The sequence below is a fragment of the Giraffa tippelskirchi genome, chromosome 1, assembly GCF_054371585.1.
Source record: "Giraffa tippelskirchi isolate mGirTip1 chromosome 1, T2T-mGirTip1v1.2.pri, whole genome shotgun sequence".
NCBI lineage: Eukaryota > Metazoa > Chordata > Mammalia > Artiodactyla > Giraffidae > Giraffa > Giraffa tippelskirchi.
This window is the reverse complement of record NC_137275.1, coordinates 146809732-146826370: the sequence shown is the minus strand read 5'-3', so window position 1 is coordinate 146826370 and position 16639 is coordinate 146809732. Positions and strand designations below refer to the sequence as shown.

The window sequence follows — 16639 nt, the reverse complement described above, 5'->3', positions numbered from 1 at the left end:
GTCCCATATATATATGACTGTATGTGTTAGCAGATCTTTTACTGTTTTAATTAGAATTCTTAACAAAGAAAGATTTTTCCCCCCTCTGAGAGATTTAAGCAATTTTGTCTAATTGTTCCTTATGTTAAACTACCATATTATAAGCTTCTTTGGAATAATAAAATAGTAGTGCAGTTATCCTCTTAAGGATCTCTAGGTTGTTATGCCATTACAGCTTGGTGGCATTCTGCTGACTACAGATTGGTGAATGAGAGGGGATAACATTAAGATAGTTTCTTTTACACTGTTTCATAAAAGCATTACCAGTATGTCATTTAGTAAAATGTGTATGTTATTAAAAATTCAAATATAAGGAGTTCAATATAATCTACCTCAACATTACAAAGAGGACTTGTCAACTATCAATCAAGTGCATAAAACTGAGCGAATTCATTTGTATGCTATTTATTTGAACTAAATCTCTAATAAGCCTCTTCCGCTAATTGGACTTAACATTTATGTTGCTAAATGAGAAGCATTTTGGCTGCTGTATAGGGTGGTAAGACTTACCCAATGGAATAAACAACTAACATCTGTTATCCTGTCCTGCTCCATCTTGGCTTTTACAAGTTAAGGATATCAGCCCTAAATACAAGGTTATCAAATATGTGAATCTCTGGCACACCCCCATTTATATGAAGGCAAAGAAATAGCACATCATGAGTAAAGACCAGCTAACCAAAAGATACTGAGTACAGCTAGTCTATTTTCTTTTAACCTTTAAAAGCCTTACAACCTTAAGCAAAAACTAGTGGAAATTAAAATTTTTGTAAAATAACTTTTTATAATTAGTGTCACTTTTTTGGTTAGCATTTTGCTACCTGTACAAATTGATGCTGATAGTTGTTCAGTTCAGTTCAGTTCAGTCACTCAGTCGTGTCCGACCCTTTGTGACCCCATGAACCGCAGCACGCCAGGCCTCCCTGTCCATCACCAACTCCCGTAGTTTACCCAAACTCATGTCCATTGAGTTGGTGATGCCATCTAACCATCTCATCCTCTGTCATCCCTTCTCCTCCTACCTTCAATCTTTCCCAGCATCAGGGTCTTTTCAAATGAGTCAGCTCTTCACATCAGGTGGCCAAAATATTGGAGTTTAAGCTTCAATATCAGTCCTTCCAATGAACACTCAGGACTGATCTCCTTTAGGATGGACTGGTTGGATCTCCTTGCAGTCCAAGGGACTCTCAAGAGTCTTCTCCAACACCACAGTTCAAAAGCATCAATTCTTTGGCGCTCAGCTTTCTTTATAGTCCAATTCTCACATCCATACATGACTGTTGGAAAAACCATAGCTTTGACTAGATGGACCTTTGTTGACACGATAGTTGTTAGGTTAACTGTATTTACTTTTATAACAAATTTATGCTTATTTTCTTTAAAAAGAAGCTAAATTTGGATTTGGCTGAGCTCCGAAAAGAAAAAGAAGATATACTAAAGACATTAGAATCTTCATCTGAAATCACATGTTTGACTGAAGAAGTTTCCCGGGTGACAGTTCCACGGATACAGATTACATCACTTGGCCCTTCAAGGAGCATGGATTTGGAAATGAAGCAATTGCAGTGTAAACTAAAGGTGATTATAAATTTTATTAAAGATGAAAACATGTATTAAGGTATTTAAAGATATGTTTAAAGATATCCTTAAAGAATATTTTAAAGATATCACTCAAGAATCCTTAAAGATATGTTTCTGTCAATTGTAATTTAACTTTACTAATAAAGGTAAATTATGGTATAAATAATCCTCAAATTATTAATACTACACTTAACCTCATCTTTCTATTTTAGCGTGATAGATTCTTTTCTGGTAATTCATAATACTATTCTCTGAAAAAACGACAAGACACTATGAGATCCTAACTTAGAAGATGATGGAAACTGGCCATTGCCATTTATTCCACTATTCAATTCCTCCCTGCCTGCCACTGAACAGAATTATTTTCAAACATGTAATGTATCAATATAAATAGATTTGCTTTCCTGTACACATTTACTACTATTTTAATCTGATGGTTCTTTGTTGGAGATGGGGAATTAGGGGAAGAGAGAAGAGGCACAGAGCAAAGGTGAGTTGGTTTAATAGATTTCAACAAGTTAAACCCAAGAGTGAGAATAAAAAGCAGTGTTTCTTTTGTTTATAAAGAATTATGTCTTAAGTCCAGGTGAAACTGTCAGCAACTTAAAAGTAAGATTGGCCTTATGCTAAAGAGAAATATCTTGTAAGCAATAGGATTTGTGAGTTTTAATTGGAAAGTTCATTTTCATGCTTCTTAAAACATGCTCATTTATTCCTCACATGTTAATTATTTTCTTCAGTGGGATTGCTCGCTGGAAGCTAAATGTATGTGGGACCATAGCTATAATGAGAGTTACTAGAAAGAAAATTCTGGTTGAAAATGCACAGAATATAACAGTAATAACCATGACTGTTATGAGAATATTAGGGTATAGATTTGTCCAATAGACTCTGTTGCTTTCAATCCAAAATATTATATGCGTTCTCTCTAATAATAACATCTTTAAAGAAGGATTACTAGTAGTATAAACTAGGATAAAGTTTAAAATAGTTCATGTACTATTGTTTGAAAATATTTTGCTTTATTATTAATAATCAGATAAAACAATTGATATTAATTTAGATGCTTATTAAAAATCATTTTTCAGAGAGGTTTTGTGTATAGAACTAGCCTTAACAACTACATTTTATAAGTTTTAACTACCTTACATAACAGAAATGAGAAAATACAGTTGTGCAAGTTTGGTACTGTATATCTGCTCTTAAAATGTGTTTCTGACTGAATAAAATGGAGTAAAATGTATAAATTGAACATTGCAGTGTTTAGATTTTATATGGAGGATAAAATCCACTGAAGTCTTCTTTGATCTTATCTGCCACAGAGACTTTTATTCACAGTTCTGTGATTCTTCTTATATTTGTCTTATGTGCCTAATAGTTTTGTTTTCACCAAGATAAAATAGAATGTTAAATCCAGTAACGTCTAATCTGACTTCTAAATTTTTTAAATTGTCAATAATTTTAAGTTGATTTTTATTTTACTTATTTGATTTTGCTTGCTTTTAATACTTTGTAACAAATTTTGGTAATAGGCCTGTATGGATATCTGTAAGCTTCTTGGAGCATGATGTCCCATGGTATAAGTTTTTACCCATGTATAAATCATCCTCACTTTGAAAGAATGTGTCATAAAGGTGAGGCTAATAAGAATGCCTAAGCAATTTAGATCATGCTTGATGTAAGTTTGAAGTGACATTGTCCATATCTAACCTGGAGTCCTGAAACACTGACCAGGCTACATAGGGACAAAAAGGATAAATCTTTACTTTTGTCTTATTTCATGTTTCAATATGGAAATATTCTGGAGGGTACTACAATTTATGTTTTGATATTGTATTGGTTTGCTAGGATTGCCATAACAAAGTACCATCGAGTGGCTGGCTTGAATAATAGAAGTTTTTTTCCCATAGTTCTGGAGTCTAGAAATCTAAGCTTGAAGTAGTGGCAGTTTTGATTTCCTCTAAGGCCTCTTTCCTTGGCTTGTGGATGGCCACCTTCTTTCTGTGCCCTCACATCATCATCTCTCAGGCTGTGTGGCCTGTTTTAACTCTTCTCTTATAAGGAAACCAGTCATATTAGATAAACGCCCTCCCATGTGACCTTATTTTACCTAATTATCTCCTTGAAAGCCCTATCAAGTACATTTTGAGGTACTCTGTAGGGGAAGGTTAGGACTTCAGCATATAAATTTTGCCAGGACACAATTCAGCCCATAATAGGTATCAAATTGCTAACATGATTTTCCAAGAAATAGAGTATTTTCTACATAATGTTTTTTATGCCTACTTTAAAAAAAACCTGGTTAGATTTGAATCTCTTAAATATCTACATCCATCTGTTTTGTTTTATCCAATGAATTTAAACTTTTCTATGTAAATTCTTAGGTATACCTCTGAGATGTACGTGGTTCATTCAAAAATTAGAAGGCTCATGTGCATTTTCTGTAGCTTCATTTTTATGCACATTAGACACATTTTCTCAAGGAACTTAACTTTATATAGATAATAGGATATGTAGTGACATAAAACTGCCTTCCAGTGAATGATATTCATTGGTTATTTCTATTTAATTTGTAGCTTTTTATGTAATCTGGATTGAATAGTACACTAATTTATATTTGTGATTTTTTTTTTGACCACTTAATTGTTGAAAGCATACTTTTTGACATATACTGTGTTCTCTTCCAGCTTTCCGGTAAGTTAATAATGAAGAATAATAGTTTTTATTTTATTTTATTTTTTTTATAAATTTATTTATTTTAGTTGGGGGCTAATTACTTTACAATATTGTAATAGTTTTTGCCATACATTGACATGGATCAGCCATGGGTTTACATGTGTTCCCCTTCCTGGACCCCCCACCCACCTGCCTCCCCATCCCATCCCTCTGGGTCATCCCATTGCCCTGGCCCTGAGCCCTTGTCTCATGCATCGAACATGGAATGGTGTTCTGTTTCACATACGATAATATACATGTTTCAATGCTATTCTCCCAGAACGTCCCACCCTCACCTTCTCCCTCAGAGTCCATAAAATTGTTCCATGCATCTGTGTCTCTTATTCTGTCTCGCATATAGGGTTATCGTTACCATCTTTCAAATTCCATATATATGCATTAGTATACTGTATTGTTGTTTTTCTTTCTGGCTTATTTCACTCTGTATAATGGGCTCCAGTTTTTAAACTACTTTTACTTTATATATAATCTATTGTCAGTCTAGTTCTAAGTTTTTTAAAAATGTTAACTCATTACTCGTTTCAAGCCTATGAGAGAAGCTCTATTATTATATCTATTTGATAGTTAAGAAAACTGAGTAAGTTAATTGTTCAAGGTCACAAAGCTACTAAAGAGGCAGAGCTGAGATTAGAACTCAGTCAATAGGGCTCCAGAGTCCATGCTTTTATTCAGAAATTTTAAAAAGAATTTAATAAACTTAAACAGAATAACTCTAACCAAGATAAATTATTACCATTATGACACTTTTGAAATATGTCTTTTACTCCAGATTTTGTAGCTGCAGATAAATATTATGTTGTAGGAAATGGAAAAGGGTCATGGGACCTAGGTTTCAATCATTTTTCGTCCAGTAACTTCTTGTGGGACCTGACTGAGGAAATTACTTAGTTCTTCCAGAGGTCTATAGCAGGGACAACTTTGTACCCACTTCAAAAGGATTTCTGAGGATTAAAATAGCTGTGAGATTTAGAGAGTCTGACAAAAGTATCTGTCAAGCTGGCATTGTTTTATTTATTATAATTCTATAATCCCTCAACTATCCAGAAGTCAGAATCACTGCATTTTTCAGCCACCTAAAATAACAAACATAAATTTAAAAACATAAAAGAATCAGTTATCTTAAAATCTACTTAGTTTATTCTGTTGAAGATATTTTCACTCTTCACTTAACTACCTATTGTCTTTTATTCTAAATACAGCTGTAATGAGTTTATTTGTTTACCTTCTCAGTAGAAAACACCTCAAAGGCAGAAAATTAGAAGTATGCATACTAAGGGACAGGATGATTGTTTTTAGGCAGAAATATTGAGAGAAGTAAGAAATTATGATCAACAGATTGACAGATAAAGAAAATATAAAAATGCTAAGGTAAAAATACAAAATTAGAAAAACAGCAGCCTGGGACCATTCAGAGCAAGGCTGAGTAGCTATTTATATCATGATGTATTTTAAAGGCATCACAATATAATGATACAGTAGTAATAAATTAGACATAGTAATATACCAATTAATGTAGTGATAATATTTATAATATAATATCATTATATTAAAGTATCACTATTGCTTAATGTGGGGGCTTCCCTGGTGGCTCAGCTGGTAAAGATAATCTGCCTGCAGTGTGGGAGACCTGGGTTTTCAATCCCTGGGTTGGGAAGATTCCTTGAAGAAGGGAATGGTCTACACACTCTAGTATTCTGGCCTGAAAAATTCCATGGACTGTATAGTCCATGGGGTCACAAAGAGTCAGACACAACTGAGCGATGTTCACTTTCACTTTCATTGGTTAATGTAATCTTGGATTATTATTTCTAAATGAATGAACAGTCATTCCAGAAAGAATTTAAGATTATTAAATTATTATTTTTATTATATTTATATTAGTTTAATACTTTTAAAATTTAACACGTGAATAAATGTCTGTCAACACTATCTTATAGGTAAAAATCCAAAATATCAAACCACGAAATAATATCTTAGGGTGCATGTTTTCCTGGAACTTGAGTCAAAATTGAAAGCTAGGGATCCCTGGCACTCTAGTTACTACCCCTGGCCCCTAAGCTGTGCAAACAACAAATTCCATAATGCTGTTCTGCTTTGAAAAACTAATAATTATATATAAATACTTCCAGGGTTGCTCAGTGGTAAAGAATCCACCTGCCAATGCAGGAGACAGGGGTTTGATCCCTGAGTCAGGAAGATCCCCTGGAGAAGAGAATGACAATGCACTCCAGTATTCTTGCCTGGGAAATCCCATGGACAGAGGAGCCTGGGTGGGCTACAGTCCATGGAGTCACAAAGAGAGTTGGACAGGATTTAGCAACTAAACAGCAACAACATAGGTTCAAGGAAGAAAGTATTCAGTATTCATGAGATTCTCTATCAGTTATTTATTATTATCTAACAAATTACCCTAAAATGTAGCAGCTTAAAACAACAGCAATTTATGTTCCAGTGGGTTCACTAGGTAGTTCTTTTGGGCTGTTTGCTGGGTCCCCTCACACACCTGCATTCTTCTAAACCAAGGATTTACCTGGGCTGGAAGTTCCAAGAGAGCCTCACTCACAGGCTGACGATTGGTCTGTTGGCTTCATCTGGGGTACCCCAGTATTCTTCCAATGGCCTTTCCTCTGTATTTGTTGGCAGGTGATCCCAGAGCAGCATTACAAGAGGGCAAAGGTGCAAGCCACAACAATTTAAAGCCTGGATCTGATATTTGCACAAGTGTCATTTATGCCAGATATTTTCTGTCAAAGCAAATCACAGGCCAGATCAGATTAAGAGGGATGGGAGATGGACTCCATTCCATCCTCTTGGTGGGAGGTGCGGCAAAGCATTTGTGACTATATTTAGTCTGATTATTAGTAAATCCAGAATTAGTTTTAAGTGATCTTATTAAACCATAAAAATGCTTAGTAATACACATTTAAATTTTGTAAAATCTATATTTCCTGTAAATATATGTTTGCAATATCTTTGCAATTATTATATGAGTGTATATTCTTCTATGATTTTGACATGTTATATAAAAATTTTAGTGTGCCCTGATATTTCTATTAGAACATACAAAATGAAACATTTTCAAGTGTTTAAATGTTCATTTTAATTATAACCATAATTTTTGCATTTTTATTACTCTTCATGAGAATGACATTTATATTTATGCTGCCTTAGAACAAGATTGCAAGGTATATTTAAATTTATATGTATTTTTAATCTAGAATGCAACTAATGAACTCACTAAACAATCATCGAACTTGAAGTCTCTGAAATTTGAACTCCTAGCAAAAGAAGAACACATAAAGGAAATGCATGAAAAGTAAGTGCTTGATATTTTTATCCTTTGTATTTGGTGCCACCTAGTGGCAATTAACTCTATTAAACACTTCACCCCAAGAAACAATACCAACATGTTAAAATTATTTTCCTTTCTTAGTTTATGTTTGAACCTACATAAGATGACAGTGTAAAGAACATTACATATAGCATAGTTGATGGCAAGATAGTTACTACTTTTATTAATTAGAGTAAAAATGTTTAAAGATAGATTTTCCTTCTTAGAGTAAACGTTTTAATTTTGAATAAATATCAGTTAATGGACTAAACACTATGAACAGAAAACTTTAGACTGTAGGAATTATTTGACTAAAATTATGTATATAAAAATATGTACATATATATATGTATATATATTGATTTATATTGGATTTATTACCTAAGCTTGTAAAGCAAAGATGGAAAAAAGGGAAGTTTTGTTTGTATTTAAAATAACTGAAGAATTATGAAATATTGTACTTTGTGTATTTATACTAAAAAAGGAGTTTAAAATGTTCTATCTACAGAATCAAAATTGTTTCCTTTCTGTATCTTTTATAGATATATAGAGCTTAGAAGTGATGTGTTTAGAAAGAAGTCTAGTCATTCATAATTTGAGATGACTTACTTAAAAATGATCTTAGTAGATAAAGCTGTTAGATAAGAAAATTGGTTAATTTTTATTAAGCAGGATATCTTGAAGCTTATTGATAGATTGAGTTAGTCTTACTGTTTACCAATGAGGACTTCAGATAACATTCTTTGAATCCTGTCTTCTTTACCTGCCAGCTCTGGATCTCAAGTTAATAGAATTAACTCAGAAGTTCTTAGAATTGAAATACATGTAAAGCACTTATAACAGTGACTGGTACATAGTAAACATTCATTACATGTTAGTTATTGTTCTTATTATAATAGTAATAATGGTTATTACATTTATCACTTTATACTTAGCATTATCACCTTAAGCTAAACTGATATATCAGTTCAATCACTGATATGTCTTTATATGATATTATAAATCACTTCAGTGTCTTTATATGATATTATCAAATTTTATACTTGTTTATTAAAGTAGAGAATAGTTTCTTATCAGAAACAATCAGTGATTATGATTTTGATAATCTCTAAATGTTACTTGTATTTTTCTTGGAAGCATGAGTAGAATATAAATATAATAATTTTAAGTTTTCAAAAAATTTTATTAAGCTTTCTCAGTTCTTTTTTTTAATGCATATGTTTATATAAAATACTGCATTTACCAAGTCACAACTGGATTATAGAGTTTAATATTTTACTCAAAATACTAACAGCAATATTTTATCCCAAGCAATTATTTTATTAATTTGCAATTAATCAGATAGCATTTAAAAATTTACAGTAGGTATAACATTGGATAATATGTAAGATATTATCACTATTGAAATATTTTCTATCACTCTTGATAAAATGCCTCTTTTTCCCTTTCAAGGATGTCTCGAATGGAGAGAGATATAACCATGAAAAGACATTTGATAGAGGACTTGAAATTTCGACAGAAAGTAAATTTGGAAAGTAGTGAGAGTATTAATGAAATGCTAGAAAATCTTGAAAAAAAGGTATCAATTTTTATGTTCACTGACACTAAAAAAAAAGATCACTTCCCTTTGTATTTACTTTCTTAACTTCAATATTCAGTAGTAACAAAACGTGTAGTAAATATTCATAAAATATACCTGTGTTGTTACATAAATACATCATTTGCTCCGAAAGTACATTTCTTGTTTTAAGATTCAAGACAAAATCTCACACATAATATAGCCATTCATTCTTTTTATGTTGTAAATATACCATGAGAAGTTAAGTTTAATTTTAAAAAATCTTTAATATTTCTGAGATTCAAAATTCTATTATATTCAGCATTTTCTTTAAAACTACTATTTATAATGATAGAATTAAGCATGTGTTTTAAATGAAAAAATATGCTAATAACTATCAGTTCTTCAAAAAGTGTACTCACCACAATTGTTTTAAAGTATTTCTTTGTACACGTTTAATTCAGTGTACTTAAGAAAAGAGTCATATTTAAAATAGTTGTACACTATCTGACCCCAAAGTAAAATCAGCAGTTTGCTGACTAAGAGATATTTTTTGTTTAAAAATTTTTAAAAGCTGCTATTTACACAAATCATAAAGCAGCTTGTGCTTTGGCATTCACGAAATGTCACCCATTCCAGAGAGAACATCTCCCTTATTTTCCTTGTTGGAGATAAAAATGTAAGTAATGCTCAAATGGAAGAGAGAAAATTTTACATGAGCAAGAACATGTGTACAGATTTTCTTTCTCCTCCACATACCCACACAAATTATAATTACTTCATATAGTTTTTTTTCAATGCTATCTTTAAAGTTTTGTTCATTTTAACTTCAATAATCATTTGAAGTACAATGTTTATATAAGAAGTCATTTATCTTTAATATTATTAAACTGAAAAAATGTTTTCTTCTGCTATTTTTTAGCATTTTTTAAAAAATGTATTTATTTTTAATTAAAGGATAATTGCTTTACAATATTGGTTTGGTTTCTGCTGTGCCTGAACATGAATTAGCCACAGGTGTGCATGTGTCCACTCCCTCTTGAACCTCCCTCCCAGCTCCCACCCTTTCTCACCCCTCTAGGTTGTTACAGAGCCCCAGTTTGAGTTCCCTGAGTCATACAGCAAATTTCCACTGGCTATCTGTTTTACATATGGTAGTGTATATGCTTCCATGCAACTCTCTCCATTCATCCCACTCTCTCCTTCCTCCTCCTGGCCCATGTCCATAAGTCTGTTCTCTATGTCTGCATCTCCATTGCTGCCCTGCAAACAGGTTCATCAGTACCATCTTTCTAGATTTCATATACATATGTTAATATACTATTTGTTTTTCTGTTTCTCACTTAACTTCACTCTGTATAATGGGCTTTAGGTTCATCCACCTTATTATAACTTACTCAAATGCATTTCTTTTTATGGCCATTGTATACATTACCACAGCTTCTTTATCCGTTCATCTGTCAGTGGACATCTAGATTGCTTCCATATCCTAGCTATTGTAAATAGTGCTGCAATAAACATTGGGGTATATGGATCTTTTTCAGTTTTGGTTTCCTCAGTGTGTGTGCCTAGAAGTGGTATTGCTGGGTCATATGGGAGTTTATTCCTAGTCTTTTAAGGAATCTCCATACTGTCTTCCATAGTGACTGTATCAGTTTATATTCCCAACGACAGTGAAAGAGGGTTCCCTTCTCTCCACACCCTCTCCAGCACTTACTGTTTCTGAATTTTTTGATAATGGCCATTCTGACCAGTGTGAGGTGATATCTCATTGTAATTTTGATTTACATTTCTCTAATAATGAGTCATGCTGAGAGTCTTTTCATATATTTATTAGCTATTGGTATGTCTCTTTTGGAGTCTTCTGCTGTTCTTTGAAATGCACAATAAATATGTTGTATTACTTATTTAATTTTATCCTAAAAAGTACATGGTATATTAGAGATTACAAATTAAAGTTTTCTATGACTTGGCTTATTAAAGAATCAAAACCAACCATCTCCTGCTTAAGAAAGTTCAGGTTAATAATTAAAGGAAGCATAGTTAAAAATAACCTTGTATTATTAGGTAGGAGTCTACACATAGCAATATTCATGCATTTTTGCGCAGTTTTTGGGTGTTATTGACTTAAGTATTGTTAGTCTCACTCACTACTGACTTCAGTATGGTTAGTTAGTACTCGCAGTGCTGTATGAGTTACACAAATCTTATACTTGAATTTGATATCACTTATGAGAAAATAAATGAAATGACTTATTCATGCATTCATTTGGTTTCTGTTAAAACAAATACAGTGTAGAACTAGACTGCCTTTACCAATAATATTTACCTTTGTGCTTTTTAAAAAAATTTATTTATTTTTTAATTGAAGGATAATTGCTGTACAGAATTTGGTTGTTTTCTGGCAAACCTCAACCTTAACATGAATCAGCCATAGGTATACATATATATATCCCCTCCCTTTTGAACCTCCCTCCCAGATCCCTCCCCATCCTGCCCCTCTAGGTTGATACAGAGCCCCTGTTTGAGTTTCCTGAGCCACACAGCAAATTCCTATTGGCTATCTATGTTACATATGGTAATGTAAGTTTCCATGTTATTGTCTCCATACATCTCTACCTTTGTGCATTTATTGTAGGTGAAGACATTAACTGAGGAGTGTTCCAACAAGAAAGTATCAATTGATTCACTAAAGCAAAGACTTAGTGTTGCTGTAAAAGAGAAGTCTCAGTATGAAGAGATGTATCAGCAAACTAAAGAGGAGTTAGAAAAAAAGGTATGGTTTAGGACATTTTAGATTAGAGGTGGACTGTAACAATCTCTTTTTTATTTTTAAAGTTGTTGTTTTTTTCTCCCCAAAACTACTGTGAGTTACTTAAATGTTTCAGATAACTGCAAAGAACATTTATATCTCTACATAAAACACTAAGAATTTGTTTACTATTAAAGGTAATGCTGTATTAGAGAAACAGATTTTGTTTATCTTGATAATTTATAATAAATGAAAACTGTTGTTAAGAACTGGTATTTATATAAGTAGATATAAAGTTTTAGGTCCACCTAAACTTACAAACTAATTAAATACTTCCATTTGATATATGAAATCTTTTAGTCCAAAATCCCTCCCATGTCTTTAATGATTTATAATTTTTAAAAGAATAAATTGATTTCGATGATAAATATGTGATAATATCTGCTCAAGATAGTCATTGAAAATAAAGCTTTAATCAAATGAAAATAAATACAGGATATAAAGAGAGTAATGAAACCCTTTCTTTATCTTACATGTCTAACTTCCAAATCTGTTTAAGAAATATATTTTTATTCTATGATTACTGGTCTTTTGCAGGATCTCAAGCTTACTTTCCTACTATCAAAAATAAACGAGACTGAATCTGCCATGGCAGAGATTGAAACAGCAGCATCTAAGCATCTTCAAGGATTAGCAATGCAAAGTGAGCAGGCCCTAGAAGGTGCACAGAAGAAATTGCTACTAGCCAGTGAGAAAGTAGAAGAGTTCACCATATTTGTGAAGGTTTGAATTCTTTGCACTTTACTAACTGGTGCTTTACTTCAGGCACAGTGGGCAGTGGCCTATTTCAGATGATCTGGGGTGTTCTTGAAGTTCCTTCCTGCTTACCCAGACCACAAAGCATCTTCCCGTACCCTACCCACCACACTATTTCAAATTTTCTCTATGAAAGATTCATTTTCATAGCTTGAGTTTAAAAATGCCCACTATGTTCTTAATATTATTTTTCCAGGGTCAATTTAGTTATGAAATTGTGGTAATCACATAAACAAGACAGGTTTTAAGACCAAAGAATTGAGTTATTTCCATTCCACTTCCTTTTAAAAATCATCCAAGCAAGAACAACCAGAAGCTTGGTCCATGATCATTGACTTTGAGAGACATTGCACCCTGACCCCATAACCTATCAGGCATGGAATGGGTAAAGGAATGGTAAATGATCTGGCAGGACAAAAGGAAGACAAACTAGAGTATCTACAAAGAGTGTACCATCTAGAAATTATCTGACCGCTGAAGAATCCCAGAAAGGCTTAGGCATTGGCTGTACGAGGAACCACCAAAGCTAAGGGTGGTGGGGGAAGGGAGAATACCAGTTTCAAAGTCTTTACAAGGAGTTTTTAGACCTCTGGTCTGTACTTATGCCCCCACCTGGTCAGCCAGTATTCCTCCCTTAAATAATCTGGGAAAATGTAGGAGGAACAGTCTGGTTTCAGAAATAAAAGGCACTGAGGCCTGGGAACCTGGGGATTGCTCCACTCTTTTTAATGCCACTATGAGTTGTTTACACCCCTATTTAGTGCCTTTTATTCTGCCTTGTATTGTAGCTAGCAAACAGGTCTGTTGCCATTATGCCATCTCTTTTGCTGGAGATGTGAATTTGAACCTGAGTCAGGGTGATCCCCTGGAGAAGGAAATGACAACCCCCTCCAGTATTCTTGCCTGGGAAATCCCATGGAAACAGGACTAGGGCCTGTTGGGCCACAGTTCACTGGGTCACAAAGAGTCAGACATGACTTAGCGACAAAACAACAAAAACAACTGGCACATAATAGAGCTCGCTAAATTCTTGAGAAATTGACTTTATATCTGCTTCAAGAATAGTACTGAACACCTAATCACTGCTCAGATTGAAACCTCTGTGAAGGCAAGAGCTATGCACACTCCTAATGAGCATAGTTAAAGAATGTACATAGTTCCTACATGGAACCTTATGATCAATGGGACTCATTCTGTGCAGAACTTAATAGGGTATCAGGTACACAAAAGTACTTAATAAATATTATTATTAGTATTAATAGTAGTAATGTTTGTTCTGGCCCTGCTGTGGAATCTGTGTTCCCTTTAGTTTTTTTTCATTTATGCATAGGGCACAACCAGATTATAGCAGAGGTGGGGTGGCCATCTGTTCTAGATCTAATCTTGAATATGGAATTTTACCCTGGAGTAAAATCAAGTGCTTTGAGCATCTGGGCTGTATGTATGTGGCAGAGCTGAGGCTTTGAATTCTCCTAATAACTGAATAAAACACACGAGGGAAATTTCTAGAAGTATTTGCTCAGTTTGATTGAGGCATGATAATAGGCTTGTTAACATGCTTATATGTGAGAATCATATGGTCAATTCCATCTTCTCGGTGGCTTTTGTTAGCTGATAAATAAATACCAGCCAAAGAACAACATTTATCTGGAAGCTTAAATCATTTAATTATCAATGTGTACTTGCTTGTTAAGATTTAGTAAGATGATTAGGGCATATAAATTTCTTGATTCTTTAGTAAGAATATTTGTGAAGCATTATAATTTTATTTTTATTTTTTAAATTAGTTTATTTATCTATTTTTTAACTTTACAATATTGTATTTGTTTTGCCATACATTGACATGAATCCACCATGGGTGTACATGTGTACAGTTGTTAACACTTTGGTACTGATCTACTCTTAATTATGATTTTTCTATTCTTTTTTTCAGCTTTATTTAGATATGACATATAACATTTTATAAGATTAAGATATACAATATGATGACTTGATACATGTATATATTATGAAAAGTTTACTACAATAGGTTAGTTAACACATCCTTAACCTCACATAATTGCCATTTTATTGCTATTGTTATGGGAAGGACGTTTAAAATCTAGTCATAGCAAATTCCAAATATACAGTTGAGTATTGTTAACTATAATCACTATGCTATACATTAAATCCCTGGAACTTATTCTTCTTATGACTGGAAGTTTGTACCATTTGACCAACATCTCATTTCCTCCTCCCCTCAGCCCCTGGCAACCACTTTTCTACTCTCTATTTCTGAGTTTGCCTTTTTAAAATTCCATATATATAAGCGGTATCATCTGATATTTGTATTTTTTTTGTCTGATTTATTTCACTTAGCATAGTACTCTCAGGGGCTATCCATGTTGTCAGAAATGTCTGGATTTCCTTCTTTTTATGGCTGAGTCATCATATTCCATTGTGTGTGTGTTTAACCACACACACACACACACACACACACACACACACACATATATTTACTACATTTTCCTTACTCATTAATATATTGATGGACACAAGTTGTTTCCATGTCTTGATTAATGCAAATAATGCTGCAGTGACCATGAGAGTGCATGTGTCTCTTTGAGATTCTGTTTTTATTTCCTTTCCATATGTACTCAGAAGTTGGATTGCTGGTAGTTGTTATTTTTAATTTTTCGTGGAACCTCTACACTGTTTTCTATAGTGGCTATACCAATTTACAGTCTGACCCACAGTGTACAGTGTTTCCCTTTTCTCAACATCTTGCCAGCATTTGTTCTCTCTTGTCTATTTGATAATAGCCATTCCAACAGGTGTGAGCTGATACCTTGTGGTTTTGATTTGCATTTCTCTGATGATCAGTGAGGTTGAGCACCTTTTCATGAACGTGCTGGCCATTGTATGTGTTCTTTGGGAAAATATATGTTCAGATTCTATTTCCATTTCTAAATTGGATGTTTTGTTTTTTGTTATCGAGTTGTATGAGTTATATATGAAGTTAGGAAGTATGATGCCTCCAGCTTTGTGCTTTCCTAAGATTGCTTTGGCTAGTCAGTCTTTTGTAGTTTCATCCGAATTTAGGGGATTTTTTTCTATTTTTCTGAAAAAATGGCCTTGGAACTCTGATAGAGGTCTTATTGAACCTCTAGATGTCTTTGGGTAGAATTAACATTTTAAGAATATCCACTCTTTCAATCAGTAAGTACAGGATATCATTTCATTTATTTATGTCTTCTTTAGTTTCTTTCATCAGTGTCTTAGAGTTTTGGGTGTGTAGATCTTTCACTTCCTTAGTTAAATTTATCCCTAAAATTTTATTGTTGGGTGCTACTGTAAGTGGGATTGTTTTATTCCATTTTCACATGTTTTATTATTAGTGTATAGAGATACAATAAATTAATTTTTATCCATGACTTTGTATCCTACAACTTTACTGAATTTGTTGATTAATTTTAACAGCTTTTTTTGATGGAGTTCTTGGGATTTTCTATATAAAAGATCATGTCATGAGCAAAAAGAGACAGTGTTACTTCTTTCTTTCTGATTTGGATGCTTTTTATTTCTTTTTACTGCCTAATTGCTCCAGCTAGGACTTCAGTTCTGTGTTGAATAGGAGTGGTGAGGGTGGGCACCTTTCTCTTGTTTCTGATCTTAGATGGAAAGCTTTCAGCTTTTCATTGTTGAGTGTGATGTTAGTTTGGTTTTGTATTATATGGCTTTTGTTATGTACAGTTTGTTCCTGCTATACTCAGTTTGTGGGGAGTTTATCATGAAAGAATGTTAAATTTTGTCCGGTACTTTTTCTGCATTTATTGAGATGATTGTA

The 16639-nt window shown here is 33.2% G+C and overlaps 1 protein-coding gene across 15 annotated transcripts in view; it reads left to right on the top strand.

Annotated features, from left to right (window-relative positions):
- CNTLN (centlein) overlaps positions 1-16639 on the top strand; it is a 331587-nt gene that overhangs the window by 289734 nt on the left and 25214 nt on the right. For all 15 annotated transcript variants that reach the window (XM_081499257.1, XM_081499287.1, XM_081499348.1 and 12 more), the window contains 5 exons: positions 1426-1617; positions 7575-7672; positions 9140-9266; positions 11884-12021; positions 12595-12780. In XM_081499257.1, coding sequence (XP_081355383.1) covers positions 1426-1617; positions 7575-7672; positions 9140-9266; positions 11884-12021; positions 12595-12780 — 741 coding nt within the window. The remainder of the gene's footprint in view (positions 1-1425; positions 1618-7574; positions 7673-9139; positions 9267-11883; positions 12022-12594; positions 12781-16639) is intronic.